The 24,216-nt window shown below is 47.3% G+C and overlaps 1 protein-coding gene across 1 annotated transcript in view; it reads left to right on the top strand.

Moving 5' to 3' along the window:
- The window catches only part of ACSBG2 (acyl-CoA synthetase bubblegum family member 2), a 48,547-nt gene extending 32,028 nt beyond the window's left edge, over nt 1-16,519 (top strand). Inside the window, exons 6-14 of the mRNA XM_054562127.1 lie at nt 1,637-1,723; nt 2,891-3,040; nt 7,765-7,941; nt 9,968-10,155; nt 10,281-10,514; nt 13,398-13,615; nt 15,461-15,600; nt 15,743-15,989; nt 16,446-16,519. Of these exons, the coding sequence (XP_054418102.1) occupies nt 1,637-1,723; nt 2,891-3,040; nt 7,765-7,941; nt 9,968-10,155; nt 10,281-10,514; nt 13,398-13,615; nt 15,461-15,600; nt 15,743-15,989; nt 16,446-16,519 (1,515 nt within the window). The remainder of the gene's footprint in view (nt 1-1,636; nt 1,724-2,890; nt 3,041-7,764; nt 7,942-9,967; nt 10,156-10,280; nt 10,515-13,397; nt 13,616-15,460; nt 15,601-15,742; nt 15,990-16,445) is intronic.
- The last annotated feature ends 7,697 nt before the right edge of the window (nt 16,520-24,216 follow it).

The following is a 24,216-nucleotide window of genomic DNA, read 5'->3' on the forward strand; positions in this document are numbered from 1 at the left end:
AGGGCGAGCCTCGATCACCAGAATCACTGCTCAGCCTAGGGGCCACTGGGACTGGTTTTAAATATTCCATCACTCCTGAGTTACACATTTCTTCATTCTTTCACATCTCCGGAGTCGAGGTGTGGCTTGCCGTCGACATTGTTCCCCCAGACCATCACTGGCCATGTTTACCCACATTCGAACCTCTCTGAAATTAGGGTTCATCTTCCAGACTCAGGGAAACCCTGGCTGGGCTCAGTGAAACAGGACATGTTGTGCCACCGGGCCTCCTTCGGTCCTGGTGCAGGGAGGACAGATTTCTACCTCCAGCCTTGAGCTCTTTTGAAACTGCTTTCTTAACAAGATGCTCCTGCAGTCCCTGGCGCTCATGTCATGTCCAGTTTCTCTGTTCAAAGCAGAACGCACCGCGGTGGCGGGGGGGGCGGGGGGGGGGAGCGGGGGGGAGGGGCTCGTAAGCAGGATGCTTCTCATTCTTGCCATGAATGCTGGCTTACAATTTGGGTTTTCCCACTGTTAGAAAAAATGCACGCACTGCCTCCTTTCCCCTGCGCACCAGCTTCATTGCTATGCCTTCCTGTCCTTCTTCTGGAATATTTGACCTCACACGCATGAAGCAATATCTGAGTTATTTCCATGTCATTGTTTGACTGAAAGTGCTGTTTGTGGGGGATTTGTGGTTCTGGTTGCTCTGTTTGGAAGCTTCGAAGCCAGGCTCCTGACACGCCCCTCGCAAACTGCACGTTCAGCTCTGCTGGGCGATCTGATTCTGGGCAATACTCATGGCTCATAATCCTCCAGCCCCACAGTGCTCCCCGCCTCCTTTAGAATCAGCTCTCAACTCCTCGTGGTGGCCTTCAAGGCAGCCCGCGTGACCCCCCTGTCCTCTCCTGCCTCTCCCCCTATTCCCCTCCCTTCCGCCCGCGGCCCGGCCTGTCTGACCTGCCTCCTCCTCACACCTCCCAGGCTACTGCCTGCTCCAGGTGTTTGGACGTCTGCTCTCGCTCTCTCTGTCTCTCTGTCTCTGTCTCTGTCTCTGTCTCTGTCTCTCTCTCTCTCTCGGGGAGACTCTTGTCCAGCGGTTGGGAGCACTCCTGTCATACCAGTGACGTGGCTAATATTATAACGAGCATAATGAACACTGGAAGGGAACTTCTCATTGGATTGGCTGGCAATGAGGCCACCCCTTGCTGTGCACGAAGAAGGTACAGGCACCCCCCAGGCCTGGGCCCCTGAACCTTCCAGTTCTCGGGATAGGGAGAGACCTCTGAACCCGTCCATGTCCCAGCCACCGGCACGGCAGATTTTTGTGGCCCGATGCCAACGAGAATGTTCCCTGGACATTGGCTGCATGGTGCACGCTGCCCGCCCGGCAGCTCTGTAGCAGAACTCGGCCCAAGGCACGTGTGTGAGAGAGGCTGTTGCCTTCAGCCACCGTTAGGTGTTGGAGGCTCCCGATACCCCCGCAAAGAACCCAGCAGTCCTAAATTCCATCAAGACAAGGAGCGGTGTTACACAGAAAAGAAAAGGGGAATATAAAGAGGCTGGGGTTGTAGCAGGAGAGAGCTCAGGACTCCCATCAGCTTCTGTTTTTCCCAGGGCTGGGTTGCCTTGAGGCCCACACTGAACTTTCTTTCAGATTCCACAGGGCAAGTTGGAGACCCTGAAAGCAATTGTCCAATACAAGCCTCCAATGAAAGGGAGCAATAAAAGCAACCTGTACTCGGTAAGTGTGGGAGGGGCCACGGGGCCACGGGGAGGGAGAGAACTTTCAAAGGAAGTGGGTAGTGAGCAAGGGAGAGGGCCGGACTCCCCAGGGAAGTCGGTGGGCCTCTTTGACTGGCTTTCCCCAACCCCCCCCCCCCCAGCATGATGGGTACAGCTTAAGCAAAACTATAATTTGTTGACTCCTGTAACTAAAACTCAGTGTGGGTTTCAGTCATGGCTAGAACTAGGGGCTCAAATGTGATCCAAGCTCCATTTTGCCCTCGCAGTTTCTTTTTAAAAATTTACATATTTCTTAAATTTTTAATTTATTGACTTTAGAGAGAAGGGAGGGGGGAGGAACAGACACAGACTTGTTGTTCCATTTATTTATGCATTGATTGACTGATTCTTGTATGTGTCCTGACTGGGGATCAAAACTATGACCTTGGTGTATCAGGATGATGCTCTAGCCAACTGAGCTACCCAGCCAGGGCCCCTCTTGGCTTCTTGACTCCACTCTAGCCTTGCTTTCCCACATAGTCCTGAGATGGTCCAGCAGTTCCTAGGGCTACATATTTACTCATTCTTGTCCAGATAGCATTTACAGCAAAAGATCTGACTTTCCATGTCATTGGACCATCTGAGGTCACGTACCCAGGCCCAATTCAATCACTGTGGCCCACGCAGATGGAACCCTCTGCCTTAAACCAATCAGAGTTGAGTCTGGAATTGGGGGTGGAGTTGGCCACATCAATCTAGTCACTGAGAAATTTGGGGTAGAGAGTGGAATCTGGGAAGGCAGAGATCAAATAACATCTAACTCCACTACCTAAGCATTTTACATATATTTACCGCTTAGAAAAACCCAAGAAGTTGGGTTCTGAAATCATTCCCATCTTACAAATGAGGACACTGAAGCACTGGGGCCTTCAGTGGCCTGCGAGGGCGTGCAGGAACCAGAAGCAAACGCCTGTGCATTGTTGAGCGCCCTCCAGTTGAAGCAACAGCTTTGATAAGAGGAACCAGGACTGGCGATCCTAACTGGAGCTTTCCTCTTGCTGAAAATCAAGCTTTAGGAGAAGCTGACGGGACGAGCTGTGACTGGGAAAAGGGAATGCCTGGCGTTCTGAGTTCACGTCTCACACTCCCTGAGTCCCCACTCTCTATTTGTCTTCTCTTTCCACAGTGGGATGATTTCATGGAGCTGGGCAATAGCATCCCTGATTCCCAGCTGGACAGGATCATAGCGAGCCAGAAGGCCAATCAGTGTGCTGTGCTCGTCTACACTTCCGGGACCATGGGCAACCCCAAAGGAGTGATGCTCAGCCATGACAACGTAAGTGCTGTCTCTGCCAACACTTAGCAGCGTGGTAGCATCCGGGATCCCTCCACTCAAGGACAATGGCCCTCAGGAGGTTTTGCTCTCGACCCACAGAGGCAGTGTGGCATTTAGGGGTCTAGCACACAGCCCTTAACCAGCGGCGTGCAGAGAGTCACGTGGACACTTAGGAGGGGCAGCAGAGTGTGGGGGCTGAGATCAAGGACTTTGGAGCAGACGTGGGTCCAAACCTGACTCTGTGATTTTGGGCAAGACATGTAACACCTCCAAGCCTCAGTTTCTTTGTCTGGGAAATGGATGTGATATATAATAGTCCCTGCTTCATGGGTTGCTCTGAAGATGGTATGAGTTAACATTTGCAAAGAGCTAAGAACTGTGTTTGGTAAGTAAGTGAAAGAGCAGCAAATATGGCCTGTGTTTCAGAGGAAAGCACATGTCGAGGTTTTGATTACTCAGTGAGGCTGCATGTTTTGGGGAACACATATGTCTGGATGGAGTCAAGGCTGATGGTCATTTAGACTGCTGTTATGAAACAAGGGAAATACATGCTAAAAGATTCCATGTATAGAAAACCCTAGAAAATGCAAACTTATCCACAGGGACTGACAGCAGATTGGCGGTTGCCTATGAAGGAGCCTGAGGGAAGCATCACAAAGGGACCCATGGAAATTCGCAGGGGGCGGAGAGCGGTGAAAATGTTCATATTTTGATGATGGCGATGGTTCCACAGGTGTAGACATGTATCAATTTGTGTCAGATTGTACACTTCAAATGTGTGCAGTTCACTGTATGTCAATTATACCTCCATAAGGCTGTAAAAAAAAATGAGACACTAATAGCTCACTTACGTTGTATGATCACAGACACTGTGCCGAGTTTTGCACTCAGAAAATCCTCACAGCGATTCTACTGATTCTATCAGGCAGATTCTATTTGTACAGATGAGAAAGTGAAGCCCAGAGAGGTTCAATTACTTGGCTCAGGTCACACAGCAAGCAACATGGTGGAGCCAGGATTTGCGCCCAGGCAAGCTGGCTCCACAGTCACATTTTCAATTGCACTGTAGATCTGGGTGGCTAACGCGAGATGTCCAAAGATGCAAGGTAAACAAGTAACAGGTAGTTGCAGAACAGTACACAGAATACAATATGATTTTGTTATAAACTAAAAAAGGCAACAAGCTATGTGCACCTGTGTAAGTTTTAAAAGCAGAAAAATGTCTGGCAGCGCACGCACTCAACTAGCCATGGCGGCTCCCCCGTGTCAGACAGATTGCAAGTCTTTAAATGAAGCTTTGCAACCTTATAAGAGCTTTCCCCGCCAACCTAGCTTAATAGAAATCAGCACACACTGGTCTTCGCACTGGCCATTCCCTCTGCATATCAGAGAGCTACGTGCTTGCTCCTTTACCTCCTTCCCATCCCCGTTCATACATTACCTCCTCTGTGAAGCCCTTCCTGGTTTCTATGCTTAAAACAGCAGACAATAAACAATTCCATTGATCCCTCATCTCCTCTGGCTGCTGCATGTTTTTCTACACTGTCATATTACATAGTCATTTGTTTATCATGAACATCAGCTCCTTGAGGGCAGGAGTTGTCTGTCTTGTTCACTGCTGTGTCTACAGTGCCTGACACATAGGAGGACTCAGTCCACTTTTGTGGAATGAATGAATGAATGAATGAATGAAAGGCATCTGCTTAAACTCCCACCTGACCCTGGCCAGCATTAATACTCCTAGTGGCCTCATATCTGGTGAGATATTTTCCTAGCCTTGAAGTGACAAGCATGACCCTAGATTGAGGCCTCTCAGGTTTGAATGCTGGCTCTCCCACCTCCTAGATGTATGACCTGGGACAAGATCCTTAACTCCTCTGGAACTCAGTTTCCCCACCTGTAAAACAGAGATGAGAATGGTTTCTACTCTGAGAGTTGCCATGGAGGTTAAATTACTTCATATACTGTGTCAGTTAGCTACTGCAGCGTAACAAGTCATTTGAGAACTTAACGACTTAAAACACCAACAGTGTGACATATCTGGGTCTGGAATTTGGGCAGGGCCCAGCCGGGTGTTTCTTCTGCTGCAAGCAGTGTCGGCTGGGGTCACTCAGCTGTATTCAGCTGATGTCTGGGTGGGCAGAAAAATCCAAAAAGGACTTCATTCACATGTTTCTTGTGGCTTGAACATCCTCACAGCACAGTGGCTCAAGGTTGTTGAACTTCTTAACCTGGCGGCTGGCTTACCCCAGAGCAAAGATTCCCTTATACCAAGGCAGAAGCTGCCATCTTTGACGGCTCAACATCAGAAGAAACAATGTCATTCTGCTCCTTCTGTTGGTCGACAAGTCACTGGACCAGTCCTGTGAAAGGAAAGGAAAACAGACTCCAGCTCTGTGGAGGGCGGCAGGGAATTTGCTGCTGTCTGTAACTTACCACACATAAATTAAGTCCTTAGAGCACTGCCTGGCCCACAGTGAGCCTCATCAGTATTAGCTATTGTAACTTTTAAAGTCCTCCTCCTTCTCCTTTTTATAGTAAGAAGTTAAAGCTAGCCCAATATTCTCAACATATACCAACAACTCAAAGTTTCTCTCACTTATAGGGTACTAACTATGTACCATACTGAGATAAACACGTGTTCATTTCTCACAAAAACCCCATGGGTGAGTTGTATCATTAATGCCTTTCACAGACGGGGAAACCGAGACTCAGAGAGGGGAAATGACTTGCTCAAAGTCACAGAACAAAGGAAGGTCTGAGCCAGGATCTGAGCCCAGGAGTATCTACACCACTACACATCACGGTCTACACACGCCAAGCCTCCTCCCTCGGTAAATGGGGATGGGATGCCTTGGAGCGTAGGCTGTGCATGACCATGCTTACGGCACAAAAGTAAGACCCTTCAATCCCATGGCCCAGAGAGGGAAGTGGGACTAATCTTGAAGGCCTCCTATGGACCAATTGCTCTGCATTTGTTACTGTGCTTAAGCCTTTCGACCTCCTCATTCACACATTCACTCAAGGAAAATGTATTGAGCATGGACTATGTGCTGGGGATAGAGTATTGAACAAACAGACCCAACTGTGGCCCTCAGAAAGACATAGAAGGAATGAACAAGTGAAACCATTTTTTCTCCAAAGATGACAGCCAGGTGGCCAGCACACACATGAAAAGTTGCTCATCATCACTGATCATCAGGGAAATGCAAATCAAAACCACCATGAGATACCACCTCACCCCTGTCAGAATGGCCATCAATAAATCAACAAAGAACAATGGTTGGCAAGGACGTGAAGAAAACACGACCATTGTGCACCGTTGGTGGGATTATATAGTGAGTGGTGCAGCCACTACAGAAAACAGCACGGAAGCTCCTCAAAAAATTAAAAATAGAACTACCCTATGACCCAGCAATTCCACTTCTGGGTGTTTATCCAAAGAATCCAAAATGCTAATTCTAAAGATAAATGCATGGCTATGTTCATTGCGGCGTTATTTACAATAGCCAGGATATGGGAGCAGCCCAAGTGCCCGTCAACAGACGGTTGGATAAAGATGAGGTGGTACATGTTTATTTATACGTGTAATAGAATATTACCCTGCCATAAAAAGAAATGAAATCTTGCCATTTGAGACAACATAGATGGACCTGGAGGATGTTATGTTTAGTGAAGTAAGTCAGACAGGGAAAGACCAATGATTTCACTTATATAAGTGAACAAAACAGAAACAGATCCATAGATAGAGAACAAGCTGATGGTTGCCAAAGGAAAGAGGGGTGGAGGGAGGGGAGTACGGAAAAAATGTTAAATACAATAAAATAAAACCATTCAGGTTCTGGCGAGTGGTCTCTAGAGAAGTAGGCAACGGAAACTTCAGTTTGGCTGGTATGAGGTCCTCTCTGCGTTGACGACATTTAAGCGGAAACTTAACATGTGAAAAGGAGCCAGTCATGGGGAAGGCTGGACAGACAGTGGTCCGGGCAGAGGGAACAGGCAGTGCAAAGGCCCTGAGGCTGGCCCCTGTCTGGTGTGATGCATGAACAGCACAAAGGCCCATGTGGCTGGATTAGTGAGGTAACTGCTTACCAGAGATTTATGATGCCAGTGAAAATTACAGACTGCAAAATTAGGCATATGCTTAAATTTTACATCGAGGCACACAAGGGAGAAAAAAACATTAACATGCTAATCGTTAGAGTGTTTATGGGATGGGGTTGTGGGTGGCCTCTTCGTTTGTTGGACAGCATTGGTTCCAGAATTTTATTCTGGGCAGGGGACACCTCTGTGCCCATTTTACAGATGAGGAAATAGAGGCGGCAAAGGATTTTAAGCAAGAAGCCCACAATCACTCAGCTAGCAAACGGCGGAGTCAGGACTTGATTGAGGAACACTTACTGAATCCTTCAGATTTCTAACTTCCCAGGTAGACGGTCTGACTGTAGGATCGATTGTTGGACTCAAAGCTGTTGCTGAATTTTACAGCTCCTTCCAGCCTCAGGCAAGTTAGTTAACTCTCTGTGCTTCTGTTTTCTATCTGTGAAATAGGGACAATCGTAGTCACCAGCCCCCGCGTGACCCCAGTGTGTTACGGTGAGGAGTAAACAACTGAACGTTTGTAAAGGACGACGGTCGTGCCCGTCACCTAGTAGATGCTTTGGGTTCTTTAAGTGGCCCTCCAGCCAGGACAAGATGCCCTAGATTGTGATCTTGTGTTCCAGATCACGTGGTTGGCTGGGACAGTGGCGAGGGACTGCAGCCTGTCTTGCGCCCCGGAAAAGCAGGAGGTGGCGGTTAGCTATCTGCCCCTCAGCCACATCGCAGCTCAGATGATGGACGTCTGGGTGCCCATGAAGATCGGGGCTTTCATCTACTTCGCTCAGCCAGACGCTCTCAAGGTGAGGCTGGGGGCAGCCTGGGGCGCACGGGCGGCTTCGGCGAGCCCCAGCGCCAGGGCCTCCTTCTCGTCCTCATCTCACGCTTCACTTAGCCGCCTCGGGAACGGTTGACCGCATTCTTGTACTTTTTATCTTTACCCAAGTCAGGGTGCCCATGTAGATTGCACACTGACCAACCCAAGACTAAGATGTGAATGACGCTGAAAGCAGAATGCATGTGTGGGTTTTATTTTTAAAGTCAGTATTCCCAACCCCCAAAGGTTCCCCCGACCACACCCATCTCAAGACCCTTCACTTACTCTCATCTGCAAAGTCCCTTTTGCTATGAAAGACAACATTCACAGGTTTGGGCCTTAGGATGTGAGTATCTTGGGAGGGTGTCGTGGTTCTGCCTTCCACACTGCATCAAACAGGCTGTCTTAGTGCCTTTGTAATTCCTCCAACAAGGCCCATTCTCCTGTTCTCTTGCGACTGATGACCTCTTGCCATTTTGTTCTCTGCTTAAATTTCTCCTTGGCCCCTCTCATATCCCCCAAACTCAGTGTCTGACATGCAGTCAATAAATAGCTTCACTTTTTGGCTGAATGCAAAATGTATATGCATACACTCGCTTACAGGACCTGGGAAGTTCCTTTCTCTCGCCTCCCTTCCAACCTCATAATATTATTAAAAAAAAACTTTAAAACAATCAACCCGAAGGGTGAGAAATGTATCTGTCACAGTTTAAGGAAAAGCTAGGCTTTTCCAAAGTGACCACCTCATTTTATATTCCCACCAGAAGTATAGGAGAGTTCCCCTTTCTCCTCCTCCTCACTAACAAGTTATTGTCATCATCATTATTGCCATCCTGGTGGATGTGAAGTAGCATCCTATTACGTTAATTGCCATTTCCCTAATGACTCATGGTGGCGAACAAGTTTTCATGTGCTTATTGGCCGTTTGTATATCTTCTCTGGAAAAAAGTCTGTTCACATCTTTGCCCATTTAAAAATATGGTTCCATGTCTTATTGGTGAGTTTTAAGGGTTCTTTATACATTCTAGATATATATTATTTCTTAAATATATGATTTACAAGTACTTTCTCCAAGATCTGTGGCTTGTCTTTTTGTTTTGACTCTGAAGTTCATTTTCTTTTTTTTTTTCTCATGCTTTTGCTTTTTTATAAGAAATCATTGCTCAACACAAAGGAGCAGAGATTTTCTTCTATGTGTTCTTCTAGAAGCTTTTTAGTTTTAGCTCTTACATTTAGGTTGGCAATCCATTTAGAGAAGGAAGGCTCTAGGCTAAGTTATTTTCATTTTTAATTTTTTGGGGAGATATGAATATCCTTTATGCCATTTGATTGTCTCAGCACTTTGATTGTCAACTGATCACAAATGTAAAGATCCATCTCTGGCTTTTCTATTCTGTTCCATTGATCTATGTGTTTATTCTTACACCCAAACCACACTAACTTGGCTTTTCTGGCTTTATGGTAGGATAACTGCCTTTTCCCAGTTTGCCCAGGACTTTTCCAGTTTCATAAGTGAAAATCCCCCATTACCGGGACTCCTTTAGTTCTGGGCAAATGAGGATGGTTGAGGATCCTACTTAATGATAAATTTCAAAATCAGTTAGTAATCCCTTCAATTCTTTTTCCCAAAATTGCTTTGGCTATTCTAGGTCCTCCGCATTTCCATATCGATTTTAAGATCAGCTTGTCAATTTGCATGAACAAGTCTGCCTGGATTTTGATAGGCATTGCATTGAACCTATAGATCGGTTTAGGGGGACTTTTGTATCCTTTTAAACAGTTGCATAATATTCCATTGCATGCTCAGGCAACAGATTTTTAAATGCCTGCCACTCTCCACTCTAGAGAGAGAGAATCTGATTAGTTCCTGACCAGCCAATGGGTTGGCTTGCTCAGCCTGGTCCAATCAGCCAAGAGAAGTTTTTCCTGGACTGAGTTGAGTGGCTGGGCAGAGATGGACATTTAGGGTCCAGGAAGGCTCAGGTGTGGCTAACCCAGCTCTGTCCCACCAGGGCACCTTGGTCAGCACTCTGCAGGAGGTAAAGCCTACTGTCTTCATGGGGGTCCCCCGAATCTGGGAGAAGATAGAGGAGAAGATAAAGGAAAGTGGTGCCAAATCCTCAAACTTGAGGAAGAAAGTGTTTTCATGGGCCAGAACTGTTGGCTTAAAGGTCAATACCAAAAGGATGTTGGATGTGGGGTAGGTGGCGGGCCCAGTCGGCCAGATGGGGAGGGTGGTGGGTGAGAGGCTCAGCCTTTTCCAGCTGAACCCATCAGCCCATTTTGGACGCGTGGCTAAAGAGCTCTCCTTGGCATTGTTGACAGGACACACGACAATCCCATGAGCTACCGTATGGCGAAGGCACTTGTGTTCAGCAAAGTCACGAACACCCTTGGCCTTGATCACTGCCACACTTTTATCAGCGGGGCTGCGCCCCTCAGCCTAGAGACCTCTGAGTTCTTCCTAAGCCTCGACATGCCTATAGGCGAGATGTATGGTTTGACCGAAAGCACAGGACCTCACACCATATGCAGTGGGGATAACTACAGGCTTCTAAGGTAATGGCCTCCTCAACAGACCCCCGGTCCTCCAACAACACCGGGTGAGGGGCAGGAAGATGGGCAGGTGGATGCGCCTCTGGGCTCGGGTGGATTCTGACTTGTCTCCAGAGTGATCCCTGTTCTCCAGCTCCCAAGCCCTAAAGCGTCAGCTCCAGTTTGTCAGAGAGCCTCGGACGCGGGGAAGCGCTCGCAACGCCCCGTGCCTCCCCCTGATAGCCACTGCCGAGTTCTGCCCCCAGACAGACCGCCCCGGGCTCATCTGCAGGGACCTCAGGACCCTCGTCTCTGCGATTCTCCATCTCGAACATGTCCACGGGCCCTCTCTGGCTTTCTCCCAAGCTCAGCTACCCGCAGGCTGCAGGCCTGAACCCAGTAACACTGAAACAGACAGGATACTGAAGGCAAGGTCAACCCGAGTCTGAGAGCCATGTTCACTCTGGTCGTCCTCTTCCTTCCCTGTTGCAAGTCCGGCTAGTGCCTCATGTTTGGCCAGGTTCCAAACGCCTTTAAACTTAGAAAAAACTAAGTTCAGTCTTCCTAATCTGACAAAAGCATCTCTTGCCTTTTACTTTGCCTCGCAGGGGAGATTTGCACCTCAGTATCTCCCCCTCTCCACTCCACAGTCCTATCTGAGGTCTGTTTTCTGCAGAACCCAAATGTCCACTGGAGTTTTCCCAAAACTAAAGGGTGGTCCTTCCCTACAGAGAAGTGACACAGTCCCAACCCCAGAGGAAAGGTACAAAGTCCAGCCTCTATCTTTAACTATTTTTTTCCAATGAGGATTAAATGCATGAATGCGCGCATGCGCGAGCACGCACGCACGGGTGCACACACACACACACACACACACACACAGGCAGAAGGTATGAACTGAGAGAGTGAAATGCTCCCTCCTCCCCGCTCCAAACCTCCTATTCACCCTGGATGAGTTTGCTGGGCTGCCATAACAAAGTTCCCCACAACCTAAACAACAGAAATTGATTTCCTCACAATGCAGAGAGGAGAAGTCCAAGATCAAGGTGTCTGCAGTGCTGGTTCTTTCTGAAACCTGCAAGAAAGAATCTGTTCCATGCTCTCTCCCAGCTTCTGGGGGTCACTGGCAACCTCCAGTGTCCCTTGGCTTGTAGAAGCACCACCCTCGTTCCTGCCTTCATGTTCACATGGCGTCTCCCCATGTGTGTGTCTGTGTCCAAATTTCCCCCTTTTTAATAAAGATACCAGTCGTACTGGATTGGGGGCCATGCTACTCCAGTATGACCTCATCGTAATTCAACCAATTACATCTACAAAGACTATTTCCAAATAAGTTCATATTCTGAGATACCAGGAGTTAGGATGCAAGCTATGAACTCGGAGACATAATTCAACCCATAATACTCTCCTAGAGGCAAAATAACCACACTGTATTGTTAAAACTTAACCTGGCATATGAGTGCATTGACATATATCCTTTTAGCCCAAACAGAAGCATTTCCCATGTAAAAATGGACATGAAATCCATCCTTCTGCTATGAGTTCAGGAACCAAAAAATTCAGATAACATGATATCCCTCACTGTCTGGATTCATAATACAAACATCCACTCAGTCTTGACTTGCGCCATCCTCGCTCAGGAACCAAACAAATTCGATTAGTAAGGGATTCTTACGGACAATGCTCCCTATCAGTGCCAACAGCTGCTTCATTTTTAACAACTGTGTAGTATTCCACCGGGTGGATATACCACAATTTATTTAATTGGTCCCTTTTTTGGTAGATATTTAGGGCCTTTTTCTCCATTATTTGTCACCATAAACAATGTTAAAGTGAATGGGTTGTATATATACCATATGTTAGCTAAACCATTGGAAGACAATGGGGTCCCATCAGAACTTGCATTGACATTCCTTTCATTATAAATGACGTTGAAAAGAATCCTTTCATACATTTCAAAGCCATCTGTACGTCCCTTTCTCTGAATTACCTGTCCATATCATCTTCCCCCTTTTAAAACCGGATCACCAGTCCCTTTATTATCGGTCCGTTGGCACTCTGTATATTAGGAAAATCGGCCCTTTGTTTTTTTTATGTGAGTGGCAAATATTTTACCCCTAAGTTTGTCATTGGAATTTAGTTTTACTTAAGGTATTTTTCACTGTGCAGAGTTTTTTACATCTTTACATGGTTAAATTTATTAATATCTTTTTTACGGCTTCAATGCTTTTCCACATTCCTAGAGAGACCCTCAGTGGGGAAGTCAGGGGGACGCTCTTAGTAAATGCTGAGCTGTTTGGGGGTGAGCCTTTCCTTTTACTAACTAAGGGAACCCCTACAATTAGCCTTAAAACCACTGGCCCTCCAACCAATGAAAGAGATCTCAGTAGAGCCATAATACTTTCTGTTCTGCAATCTACAATAAAACCACCCTCCCAAATGTTATCTCTAGGAAGAGAGGTCTTACAAGGATCCAGATTTCAGATGGTGCTATTCTGTCTTATGGAAGCAACTTTGACCTCTGAAGAGATTCTGGTCGGTTGCCCAGTCGCTGTGTGCAGGACTACATACCTGTTTTCTGAAAGATGAGGTGGTTTTGTTGCTATTCTTAAGCCAGGAGCACTTTGTCCTTCTCCCATTTATGTGGATGTTAAAACCTACAACTCTGCCCTGTGTCCCAGTTCACCAAGCGTTTGGGAATTTGACTCCGTGGATTGAACACTCCCTCTCCCCCTTGTTCGGCAAACACCTCCTTCTGCCCCCAGGCCCTGGAGAGGGTGAAAGGAGCAGATCTGGCCTGGGCCTGCTGAGCAGGGCATTAGGAGCCTGCGCTACAGACCGAGGCTGCCCTCTGTGGGTGACCTCGTCTCTCTGAGACTCAACTTCCCCCCTCCCATTCATTGGCAGCTGCGGCAAAATCATAAGCGGGTGTAAAAACATGCTGTATCAGCAGAGCACCGATGGCACTGGGGAGATCTGCATCTGGGGCCGGCACGTGTTCATGGGCTACCTGGAAAGGCAGGAGGACACCGTGGCAGTCATCGACGAGGAAGGCTGGCTACACACGGGGGACTTGGGCCGTGTGGACAACCAGGGTTTCCTCTATATCACTGGCCGCATCAAAGGTACGGGGAACGGGCTCTGTGGGGGTCTCCTGCAAGCAGGTCCACCCTGAACATGTAAAGGCCTTGCACAGCAGCGCACACACAGGCCCTCGGCTGCCGCCTCCCACGGATATACAGGGTCACCCTGATCTCCACACCCCAGCTCTGTCCTTGTGCACAGCATTTGGCCCTCAGGAGGATGGACCTGGGAAAGACTACCACCCTAGCCCTGAAACCTGCTTTCTGCCCTGTAATTTGAGTTTCATGATAATCTACAATTATTACAATTAAGTGAGAATTCAATGAAATGATATCGAAGAGGGACTGGTCAACTTTTCCTGTAAAGGGTCTGACCGTAAATGTTGTGGGATTTGCAGGACACATGGTCCCTGTTGCAGCCCCACAAGTTGGCAGAATGTAGCGCAGAAGCGGCCACAGACAATGCAGAGATAAACGGATGTGGCTGTGTGCCCATATGAAAGCCATACAATTTTCACATGTCATAAATATTATCCTGCTTTGGATTTCCTTCCAACCATTTAAAAACGTAAAAACCAATTTTGGCTTGAGGCCACATGAAAGCAGACAGGAGGCTGGATTTGGCTCTCAGGCTGTGGTTCACCAGCCTCTGAAGTAGACAGAGCATTCGGTGCTGAGCCTGGCACAGGGAGTAACTATTCAATAAGTGGGCTGTGTTAGCCTTATTTCCATGATAAGCAACGGAAAACCCTTCTTAAATAGGTCTGAGTGAAAGAGGGAAACTTGTTTCAGACACTAAAAACATCCAAAAGTTCTTGCTTCAGGCATGGCTGGATCCAGGCGCCAAAACAATGGCACATGAATCTCTTTATTCTTCTCTTACTGAGCTATCTTCTGTATTGGGGCCATTCTTGAAGAGCCTCTTCCCTGTTTGGTTACAGGATGGCTGCCAACGGTCTAGCTTACCCTGCCTAACCCCCAAGGGATGAGTCTGTTATTCCCCATAGTTTCAGCAACAGTCTAGCCCTGGCGCTCACTGGGTACCATCTCAGAATGAAGCCCTGGAGAGGATGAGGTGTAATGATGGGTCAGACCTGGCCACATGCTCACCCTGCAGTTTACCTGCCCAAACCACGTCAAGATGGAGAGCAGTTCCCTAAGGAAACATTAGGGTGCATTTACCCACAGGAGGAGTCACTGGGCAGACAATATCACGCATGCCCCTTACGTGATCATACTATGACTCATGCTATAATGATATCAGTAAAGGGGACTGCAAGATCCTGAGATGAGACGGAGAGAGCTTTGGGGGGGGGGGTGTGGAACAGGGAGCAGCCAGCCTCCCAGGATGAAAGGACAAGTGAAGAATGTGCCTGGGGCAGGAGGAGGAGTTCTTGGAGAATTTTAGAGGCTGGGGGAGAAAGTGACACAGTATTTTTAGACATGCCAAAATTAGGGATGCGACACAAAACCTCTGGGTAAGACTGGACTTAGGTTATTTTGGGGTTGCCAAGTGATGGAAAAATCAGGTGACAGAGAAGGGGTTGGCCAGAAGCATTTCACCATCTCCAGACGACATACCGGAGGGCCGGGGCGAAAGCATGGGGGATCGGGAAACAGGCAATGAGTCGCTAAGTCGCTGTCCAAGTGGAATGCACAGGATTTGGATACTTCAGGGGAATTTGAAGAAAATAAGGGAGGAGGGTCTGTAGCTTGGAGAAGGGCATGGTGGGAGTCCTGGCCAAGGGCAGCGTTCCTCTTCTGTGTCTCGGTTTTCTAGGTGAGTGGCTGTCCCTGCCAGTATCTGTCTCCTCAGATCCTCGAGCGGGGGGTGGGGGGGTTTATATTGTCATAGTTGAACCCATATGGAAGCATGTGTTGTTTCAGAAATCCTCATCACAGCTGGCGGCGAGAATGTGCCCCCTGTTCCTATCGAGAACATGGTTAAGGAAAGTATTCCCATCGTCAGTAACGCCCTGTTAGTGGGAGATAAGGCAAAGTTCCTAAGCATCCTGCTGACGCTGAAGGTAACGCGGGTGTCCTGTGGGGTCTCTGCCTCAGGGTCCAGAGGGTGCGCCCCTGTGGGTTCAAGACCTTCTCCTTGAACCTCAGGGCTGTCTGGGGAGTGTGTGTAGGTGTTGAGTGTGGTGACAGGGTGTCCTGGGGCAGTGTGAGACGGACCAGATGACCGGAGAGCCGCTGGACCAGCTCAGCTGGGAGGCCATCATGTTCTGCCAGTACCTGGGGAGCCACGCGTCCACGGTGTCTGAGATCGTGCAGCAGAGAGACCCCCTGGTCTACATGGCCATCCAGAAAGGCATAGACGCTGTGAACCAGAAAGTCACCTCTAAGGCGCAGAAGATTCAGAAGTGGGTCATCCTGGAAAAGGACTTTTCCACCCACGGCGGGGAGCTGGGTGAGTGGCCTGGAGTGCTGGTGGCCTTGGCACTTGGAGGCCGGTTGCTGGCTAGTGTCCAAGGCCACATGGGCTCTGAGACATGCCCTATTCTAGGGGTCAGAGGGCCTGTGGGACCAGCTGGGGAGAGAGAGAGGGACATTGCCACTTCCGTCTGTCCGGTGCCCGGCTGCCCCCGACCACATGCACATGCACACGCAGTCCCTTCTCCCCAGGGCAGCCACATCCCCCGCTCTGGGAATAAAAGCCAAATTCCTTACTATGGCTCCACGTGAGCTGTCTCCTTCTGACCTCTCCTTGTCACTTGCTCCACCCAGGTGACGGCAAAGGCACTGCACCCAGGAAGCGGGCCACCAGCTAGCCCCAGCCATGCAAACCCTCTTGTCTGGTCATGCACAGGGCATGTGGACTTTTACTTTATCTCCACAACTGAACTGGTTTCTCCTTTCTCAACAGGTCCAACTAAAAAGATTAGGAGACAGTTCATCACCCAGAAATACAAAAAGCAAATAGAAAACCTCTATCACTGACTTGACTGGCAGAGCGGCTCTCGGCTGTCCTGAGGGTGAGACTGGCTTTCCTGGGCTGCGCCTCTAACGAGTCCAGCAGAGGCGGCCTCCCGCGCGGCAGGCAGGGTCCGTGAACAGGACTGGCGAGGCCGCGCGCGCATGCGCAATACGCGTTCGCGTTCGGTGGCCTTGGGATCTGGGGAGCGTCTGGCTTCAGCCGGAGCTCTCTCGCCAGGGCCCGGGCAGGGCACTCTCCTCCATGGCTGGCCACCAGTGTCGTCAGTTGTTCTCCTGGCTTTTTCCGCTTGTGTCCAAGAGGGAGCAGAGCAGGCTTTCCATCCAGGATCGCAGTTTTTTGTCAAACACCCAAATGTGCCGTGGCTTATCTGGAGAAGGCTTTTGCCAGAAACTGTGGTCGCGGGATGTACTACTTGTTAGGAACCCGAGGAATGAAGTGTGTTGGCCCATCACAGGTGGTAAGGGGTGGAGACGTGAACTGCTCCTACCCACTCCTTTTCCCCTCCTTTCCCTCAAGTCCTGTCCAGAGGAGCCCCCATGACACCCTGGGTCCCTAGATGCATGGTGCAGGCAGAGAGCAGAGCGCATGGTCAGTTGTCCTAAGGGCTACCTGTAGCCCTTCCGTGGTCAGACCATTCTCTTCTGACGCCCCCAGCCAACACAACGTCTGTTAGGGCTGCTCTAACAAAGTACCACAGTTGGGTGAGCGTCCATCGACACTGATAGGGAGAGTGGCTCCTCTGAACCCGTGCTATCCAGGGCAGCAGCCGCTGGCCACAGTGTGGCGCCTGTCTGCTGAGGTGTGCTGTAAGTGTAAGATACACACTGGGTTCCGAAGGCTTGGGACCAAACAGAATATAAAAGATCTCATTAATATTTTAAAGTAAACAGAGAATATAAAAGATCCCATTAATATTTTAAAATACTCATTACATGGTAGAATGATAATATTTGAGGTATGCTGGGTTTCATAAAATGTATCATTTAAATCAATTCCACCAGTTCCTTTTTTTTTTTGTAGCTATTAGAACATTTTAAAGTATACAGGCTGTTCACATGATATTCTTCTTGGACAGTGATGCTCTAAAGTTCATTGGAAAGGGATTCAAAGTTTTTAATTTATAAATGGGTCCAGTCATTCGGGAATATTTTCATCTTATGGTAACCCTGGGGTCTCACAGAAGGAATACATTTTTCAAGGATCCCTATGCGATAACTTGTATTTCTCCTTTCTTCAGCCTCCAGCAGGAAGACTCCATCTTGACACATGATTTACTGCTCTGGGTAGGGACTCTCTCTCTTGTTTTTAAGACAGATTCTGTATGCACTGGTCTCTCACTGAAGAGGTATTCCCATGGGGAACTGCCATGCTTTTCAAAGTGACAGGATCTTCATAGCTTTTTGAATTCCAATGAACCTTCAAGGCATGGCCCCTTCCAAAGGAAGCTTATGGGGAGGTCTATGAAGAACTGCTTGTTTTAGAAGAAAGATATGACCTTGTGGTTCCAATTGGACCTTTTTTCTCCACAGAGGACTGACTGAGACATCAGAGAGAAAAGCACTCACAGGTGTGAAGATCGGGGTCCCCGAACTGACTCGCCTTCTGGGAAGCAACTGGGCAACCCTTCCAATCAGTTCCGAAATAAAGCCTCCCGTGTCCAGGCACAAACAGTTTGCCCTTTGTTGCGAAGCTCAGACTCTGAAATCAGTTGTGGCTTCAAATTCTGGCTAGCTGTGTGTGAGTTCAAACTTCTGAGTCTTGAGTGGTGTTTTTATCTGTGAAAACAGACCCCCACCTCACAGGGTGGCTGTGAGGTTCGCAGAGATGACAAACAGAATGCAGCGTCTGATGCCTCATGCATGTTAACAATGATCATGTAAACACCCAGTTGGTCTTGGTTAATAGCTATGATTTTTTTTTTCATTTAGGTAGATTTCAATTAATTTTATTAACACCTATGACCCTGGATGAATTCCATCTTTTGGGCTGAGTTGTGTCATTATAAGGTCCAAAATAATGGCAACTTGAACATGGAAGTTTATTCTCTCATCAAGCAGTCTACAATGGAGAACCCTCCTAAAGCCAGAATTATCTTCCCTAGGGTGGGGCCCTTGTAGTACAGGCAACCCCCACTAGGTGAGTGTTCTAGGAACCCACCTGTATCAGTGTACTAGCTGGCATTGTTGTGAGAGGCTGTGTTTGGCTTCAGTGAATTTTTTTTTTAAGACTCTTTCAGCACATTTGCCCATTTCATGATGGGCGATCTATGAGCGCACCTGCCCACACAGCAGTGAGTGTTCAGCAGTTTCTGACCAAAAATGGTATGACCCCGTGCCCCACACTCCCTATTCACTCCGAGTGACTTTTCTTTGTTTCCCTGGATGAAAAGAGTCCTTGAAGGGAAACGTTTTGCCGATGTGGAAGAGGTGAAACAAAAAATGGCAGCAGCACGAAAATGCATCAAAATTGATGAGTTCAAAAGCTGTTCTGAGCAGCGGGAAAAAAGTCTCCATAGGTGGATTGCATCAAATGGATGGTACTTTGAAGGGGACTGAAGTTGAAGCGTGTAAAAATAAATACCCAATTTTTTATAAATAAATTCCAGGTTTTGGGTTCCCCTTCACATGTACAGGCAGACCAAAGCTGATGTGGCGTATCTATGGCCTTAGTCCCTGAAAAAATATTAGGGGGGAGCAAGGGAGGGGACATCTCTCAGGCCAGAGAAGGACAGCCCATCAGGACAGAAGAAAGAAAACTCTCGGTGTCCCTTAAGGTTCTAGATACCCAGGTGCAGCCCAGAGCACCTTTTCTTTTTAAAGTATAAAATCGTAAGTAGATCAGAACTATACTAAGCCAGCCCTGGCTGGTGTGGCCCTGGTGGTTGGAAGGTTGTCCCATACACTGAAAGGTCACAGGTTTGATTCCCAGGCAGGGCACATACCTAGGTTGCAGGTTTGATCCCTGGTTGGGGTGGGCAACTGGTCCATGTTTCTCTGTCTCTTCCCTTTCCTCACTCTCTAAAATCAATAAAATGTATCCTCGAGTAAGGATTTTTTAAAAGTATAAGGAACCAAATTTTTAGAAAATGTAATACATATAGCCATTCTCCTTGCCCAAAAAAATTAATGCAAAGTAGGTAAGACTTAAGTCAGATTTGATAGTCCTCCTCATCCGTCTGGCAGGTTTTCATTTTTTTAACATGTAAGTTCAGCCAATCCTCTTTATTTGCCAATCCCATGTTTGCAAGCTTGCCCAATTGTTAAAATGTATTTGAAACCCCAAAATCAATGCTCCTGGTGCTTTTGTGGCCATTTGTGGACGTTCACAGAGCAGTGAACAACTTGAATCAACTGACATACATGTTCCCAGTGAAGTTAAATAAGTAACACTCTGCCCCTTTCTTCAACTCATACTGTAAATGCATGTCCTTTCGGGGGGGGGGGGGGGGGGGGGAGTCTGTTTAGTGCCTTTTTTCTTTTCTCTTTTTTTGCACTTTTTTTGGTGATTTTGCTATTGAATATTGCCTCTGACTGCAAGAAGGCTGTAATGTACCTTATGGAAAAAATATATGTGTCAGATAATCTTTGTTCAGGCATGAGTTATAGTGCTATTGGCCATGAAGTCAATGTAAATGAATCAACAATGCATATTAAATAAGGTGACCTTGGGCAGAAACACACAATACAAGGCTATGTATTGATCAGTTGATAAAAGTGTGACCAGAGGCTGCCAGAACCTAACCCTGTATTTCTCCTAAGAGCAATGGTTCACTATTTGCTAATTCAGTGTTCACTGCAACTTTATAGAACATCACTGACTGTATATAAATAGTTATGTGTCACTCTAGGAAAAAGTATGTGAATGTGTGTGTACAATAGGGAGAGGAGAATTCATTTTTATAAAACCCTCACCCGAGACTATGTGAATTGATTTTAGATAGGGAGGAGGAGCGGGGGTGGGGGGGGGAAAGAGAGAGAGGGAGGGAGAGAGAGAGAGAAACACTGATTGGTTGCCTCCCGAACACATCCTGACCAAGGACTGAACACACAACCTAGATATGTGCCCTGACTGGGGATCGAACCCGCAACCTTTTGGTGTTTGGGACAACGCTCCAGTTAACTGAGCCACCCAGCCAGGGTGAGAATTCACTTTTACATATCAAAGTACATAAAAGAGGTATCGTCTCTTCCGGGCAGGGGGAAGCTAGCACAATGGCTGAGGACGTAGAGTGGGAGTAGGGTGGGCAGCCGCAGGGGGATGCAAGCGGCAGGCTCGGAGGCCAGGGTTAGGGAGCTGTGAGGGGAACGCGAGGTGGCAGGCTCAGACATACAGAGCGGCTGAGAGGCTGGATACCTTGAGCAAATATGTAAAAATACCGAAGAAAGTTGAAGCTGAGTTCCTCACTGCCAGAGAAATTAAGGAGAATTAGATTTGAATGGGAGGGACCAGTACGAACTCAGTTTTATAGTGCAGATTCAGACACACAGACAAGTGTCTATATACTTCCTCCTTTCCAACTTGGGTGCCTCTTAGCTTTTATCTGCTTGCTGTGGCGCAATACAAGTTAATATGCCCTTGTAGACTACAAAATCATCTTTTTCAAGTTAAAAAAAAAGAACTGATTTTGGAACCGGACAGGTTTTGAGCCAACAGGTCCTGGACTGTTGTGAAGACGTTATCATGGGGCCAGTTACAGGGCCCTCTTTGGCTCATTTATATGAGTAAAGCACGGCCTGAGTCTGCTCCTGAGGGAACACCCGATGAAGCTAAGTCGAGGGTCATCCTGTGAAATACGAGACCTGTGCCCCTTAAGACTAGCCAGCAATGAAAGCTGGAGAAGGAGTTTCAGATGAAAGGAGCCTGAGGAGGCACGACAACACATGATCCTAGACTGGATCCTGGGGTGGAGAGAAAGACAACGCCCGCTGGGTCAGCTGGGGGCCCACGAGCGGGACGGGAGGCCTGGGGGGTTATGCCGCCGCGCTGACTTCCTGAGGTGGAGGGTTCTCTCCTGGTTGCACAGGACACTGTCTCACACTCGGGAGAGCTTGTGGGAGTAGATCACTCTCAGAGAAAGGCCAGCGATAATCTGAGGTGGGGGGGGGGATGGCGATGGAGGAAATACTGGGACATGTTAAATTGGTGCATCTGCATAAAAGGAGACTTCTCTGTGCTGTTCTGGGAACTTTTCTGTAACCCTGACATTTAATTTTTCAAAATAAATTATTTCAAAGATACACTAGGATACCTGTACTTGATTTTTCTCCCACTTTAAAAACTAAGCTACAGACACCCTCCTCTGCAGGGACAAATACCACCACCTCATTCTCCCCACCGTCTAGCATTCCAGGGTGCGCATTTGCATGGCGCTCCCCCGCTCCCCGTCACTGGACATTTAGGTTGCTGCCACGTGTTCACTAGTGAATGCCACACTACAGTGAGTACCCTTGTATATACGCTGTCCTGTGCATAGGGCGCATCTGTTCGGATTGCTCGTTACACCAGATAGGCTTCTGACGTTTCGACTGTAGTCAGGAAGGCCAGCACGGAGTTCAGTCAGTTGGCCAAGCTCACAGCTGGAGGAAACTCCCAACCACTTGAGCTAGTATAATGAAAGTACAGGCTCGGCACACCTGTCTTGACAAATTCAGTCTGATTTCATATCATTCCTCCCTCCCTGGTGTAGCACCTTTAGAGTCCAAGCCCATATACAGTCCCCAGGGATTTTGTCCAGTATAAATTAGCCAAATCGTGTAAGTCGTTCGCAAGTCTTCATCTCGAAGGTTTGACTTTGCAATTGGCCCCCCGGAGCACTCTGACATTTGCCTCCATTTTAAGTGCGGAAGCAAGGAGTTGTATGCGGCCTTTTTGCATTAAACAGGAGTAACGTTAACGGCTGCCTATACTGGCAAGGAGGCTGAGTGGAATTGGAAGCTGACAAAGTCATCGAAAATTCTCCCAAATGACACCATTACAGTTCTCAGGGTACCACTTTTCTCAAATAATACCCTAACTTTCACACAGAGGTCCAGCAAGGCTGTGCATTGACCCCACAGTATGTAATTCAGCTACCTGTAGCTGGAAAAAGTAAGAGGTCATGGAAGGCATCCACAGAAACTGATTCTCTAAGCATGATTTGAGGTGAGAGTTTGAACTCAGAGCATATTATTATTTTTTAAATCTTCACCCATGGATATAGTTATTGATTTTAGAGAGAGAGGAAAGAGAAAGGAGGGAGGGGGGAGAGAGATGGGGTGGCGGGGGGAGAATGGAACATTGATGTGAGAAATATTGATTGGTTACCTCCCATAGGTGCCAACTGGGAATTGAAACTGCAACCTAGGTATGTGCCGTGACTGGGGACTGAGCCCGCCATTCCCTGGTGTACGGGACAATGCTCCAACCAACGCAACCACTGGGCCAGGGTAGAGCCTCTCATTCTTTAAGTTCTCCCATGTTGTCATCAACAGCCCCCCTACTCAAAGTCCTTGTGATTCTGCTGTCTCCCATGGTGGTCTACTCTTCCTCACTCAGCTAGATCCTTGCCTTTAATGAAAGGACAGAGGCGGAAGATTTTTGATTAACAACGTACTATAAAGCTATATAATCAAGAAAGTCTGGTACTGGTGTAGGGAATGACATGTAGTTCAATAAAACAAAACAGAGAGTCCAGAAACTAAAGTTCACATTTATGGTCAACTGATGTTTCATCAAGGTGCCAAAGTCTTGCAAATAGTAGTGGGGAAAAGATGGCCTTGTCAACAAATCATACTGGAACAGTATGCAAAAGTAAGAAAATAACTTAAGAGAACTTACAATGGCAGAGAAATGGCAGCAGCTGTTACACTGGTGGGGTCGGACTAGACCTTTGGTTGCCTCTTGCACGCACCCTGACTGGGGTCCTGCAACCCAGGCATGTGCCCTGACCAGGAATTGAACCGGTGACCTTTGGCTTTGTGGGGCACCCAACCGAGTGGCACCAGTCAGGGAATCCTTGATGCTGTTTTAATTACTATAGCTTTATAATATGTGTTGATTTTGGTAGGACAAAGGCTCCCTTCATATCACTTTATCTTGTGTTGTATCTATGTGAACTTTAAAACCAACTTCTCATATTCCATAAATATTCCTGTTGGTGTTTTGATTGAAATTAAATTTTGCTGATCTAGGGAAAAATAACTTTTATAAGAGACTGACCATTCATTAAGATGGCGTCTCTTTCAATTTATTTACATTTTAATAAACCTTAATTTTATCCATAACTATCTTGTATAATTTTTGGTGAATTTATTCTAGTCCATAATTTGTGTTTCCATTGTGGATGTGATTTCCCGTTTTCTAGGTGGTTACTGTTGATATAAGGAAACACAGTTGATCTTTGTATGTTAATATTATATCCAGACACTTCACAGCCAAACTATTTCTCAAAATATATATAGGCTTTTTACATACATCAGCATATCTTTCACAAATACTTTCTCACTTCCTTTTCAATATTTATTCATCACTAAGGAAATACAGATAGCTGAATAGATTGTCAAAAATGCTCAAACTCAGTAGGGAAATAAATGTATTTTCTCAACGATTCTCATCCTGGCCGCTAAGTCTCTAGAAGGCAGGCAGGCCTGCTTACACCTTACTTTTAGCCCAATGAAATTTATTTCAGGCTTCTGAACCCCAGAACTGTAGGAAAATAAAT

The sequence above is a fragment of the Pteronotus mesoamericanus genome, unplaced genomic scaffold, assembly GCF_021234165.1.
Source record: "Pteronotus mesoamericanus isolate MK-2021 breed Mesoamerican mustached bat unplaced genomic scaffold, CSHL_Meso_final scaffold_636, whole genome shotgun sequence".
Classification (NCBI taxonomy): Eukaryota; Metazoa; Chordata; class Mammalia; order Chiroptera; family Mormoopidae; genus Pteronotus; species Pteronotus mesoamericanus.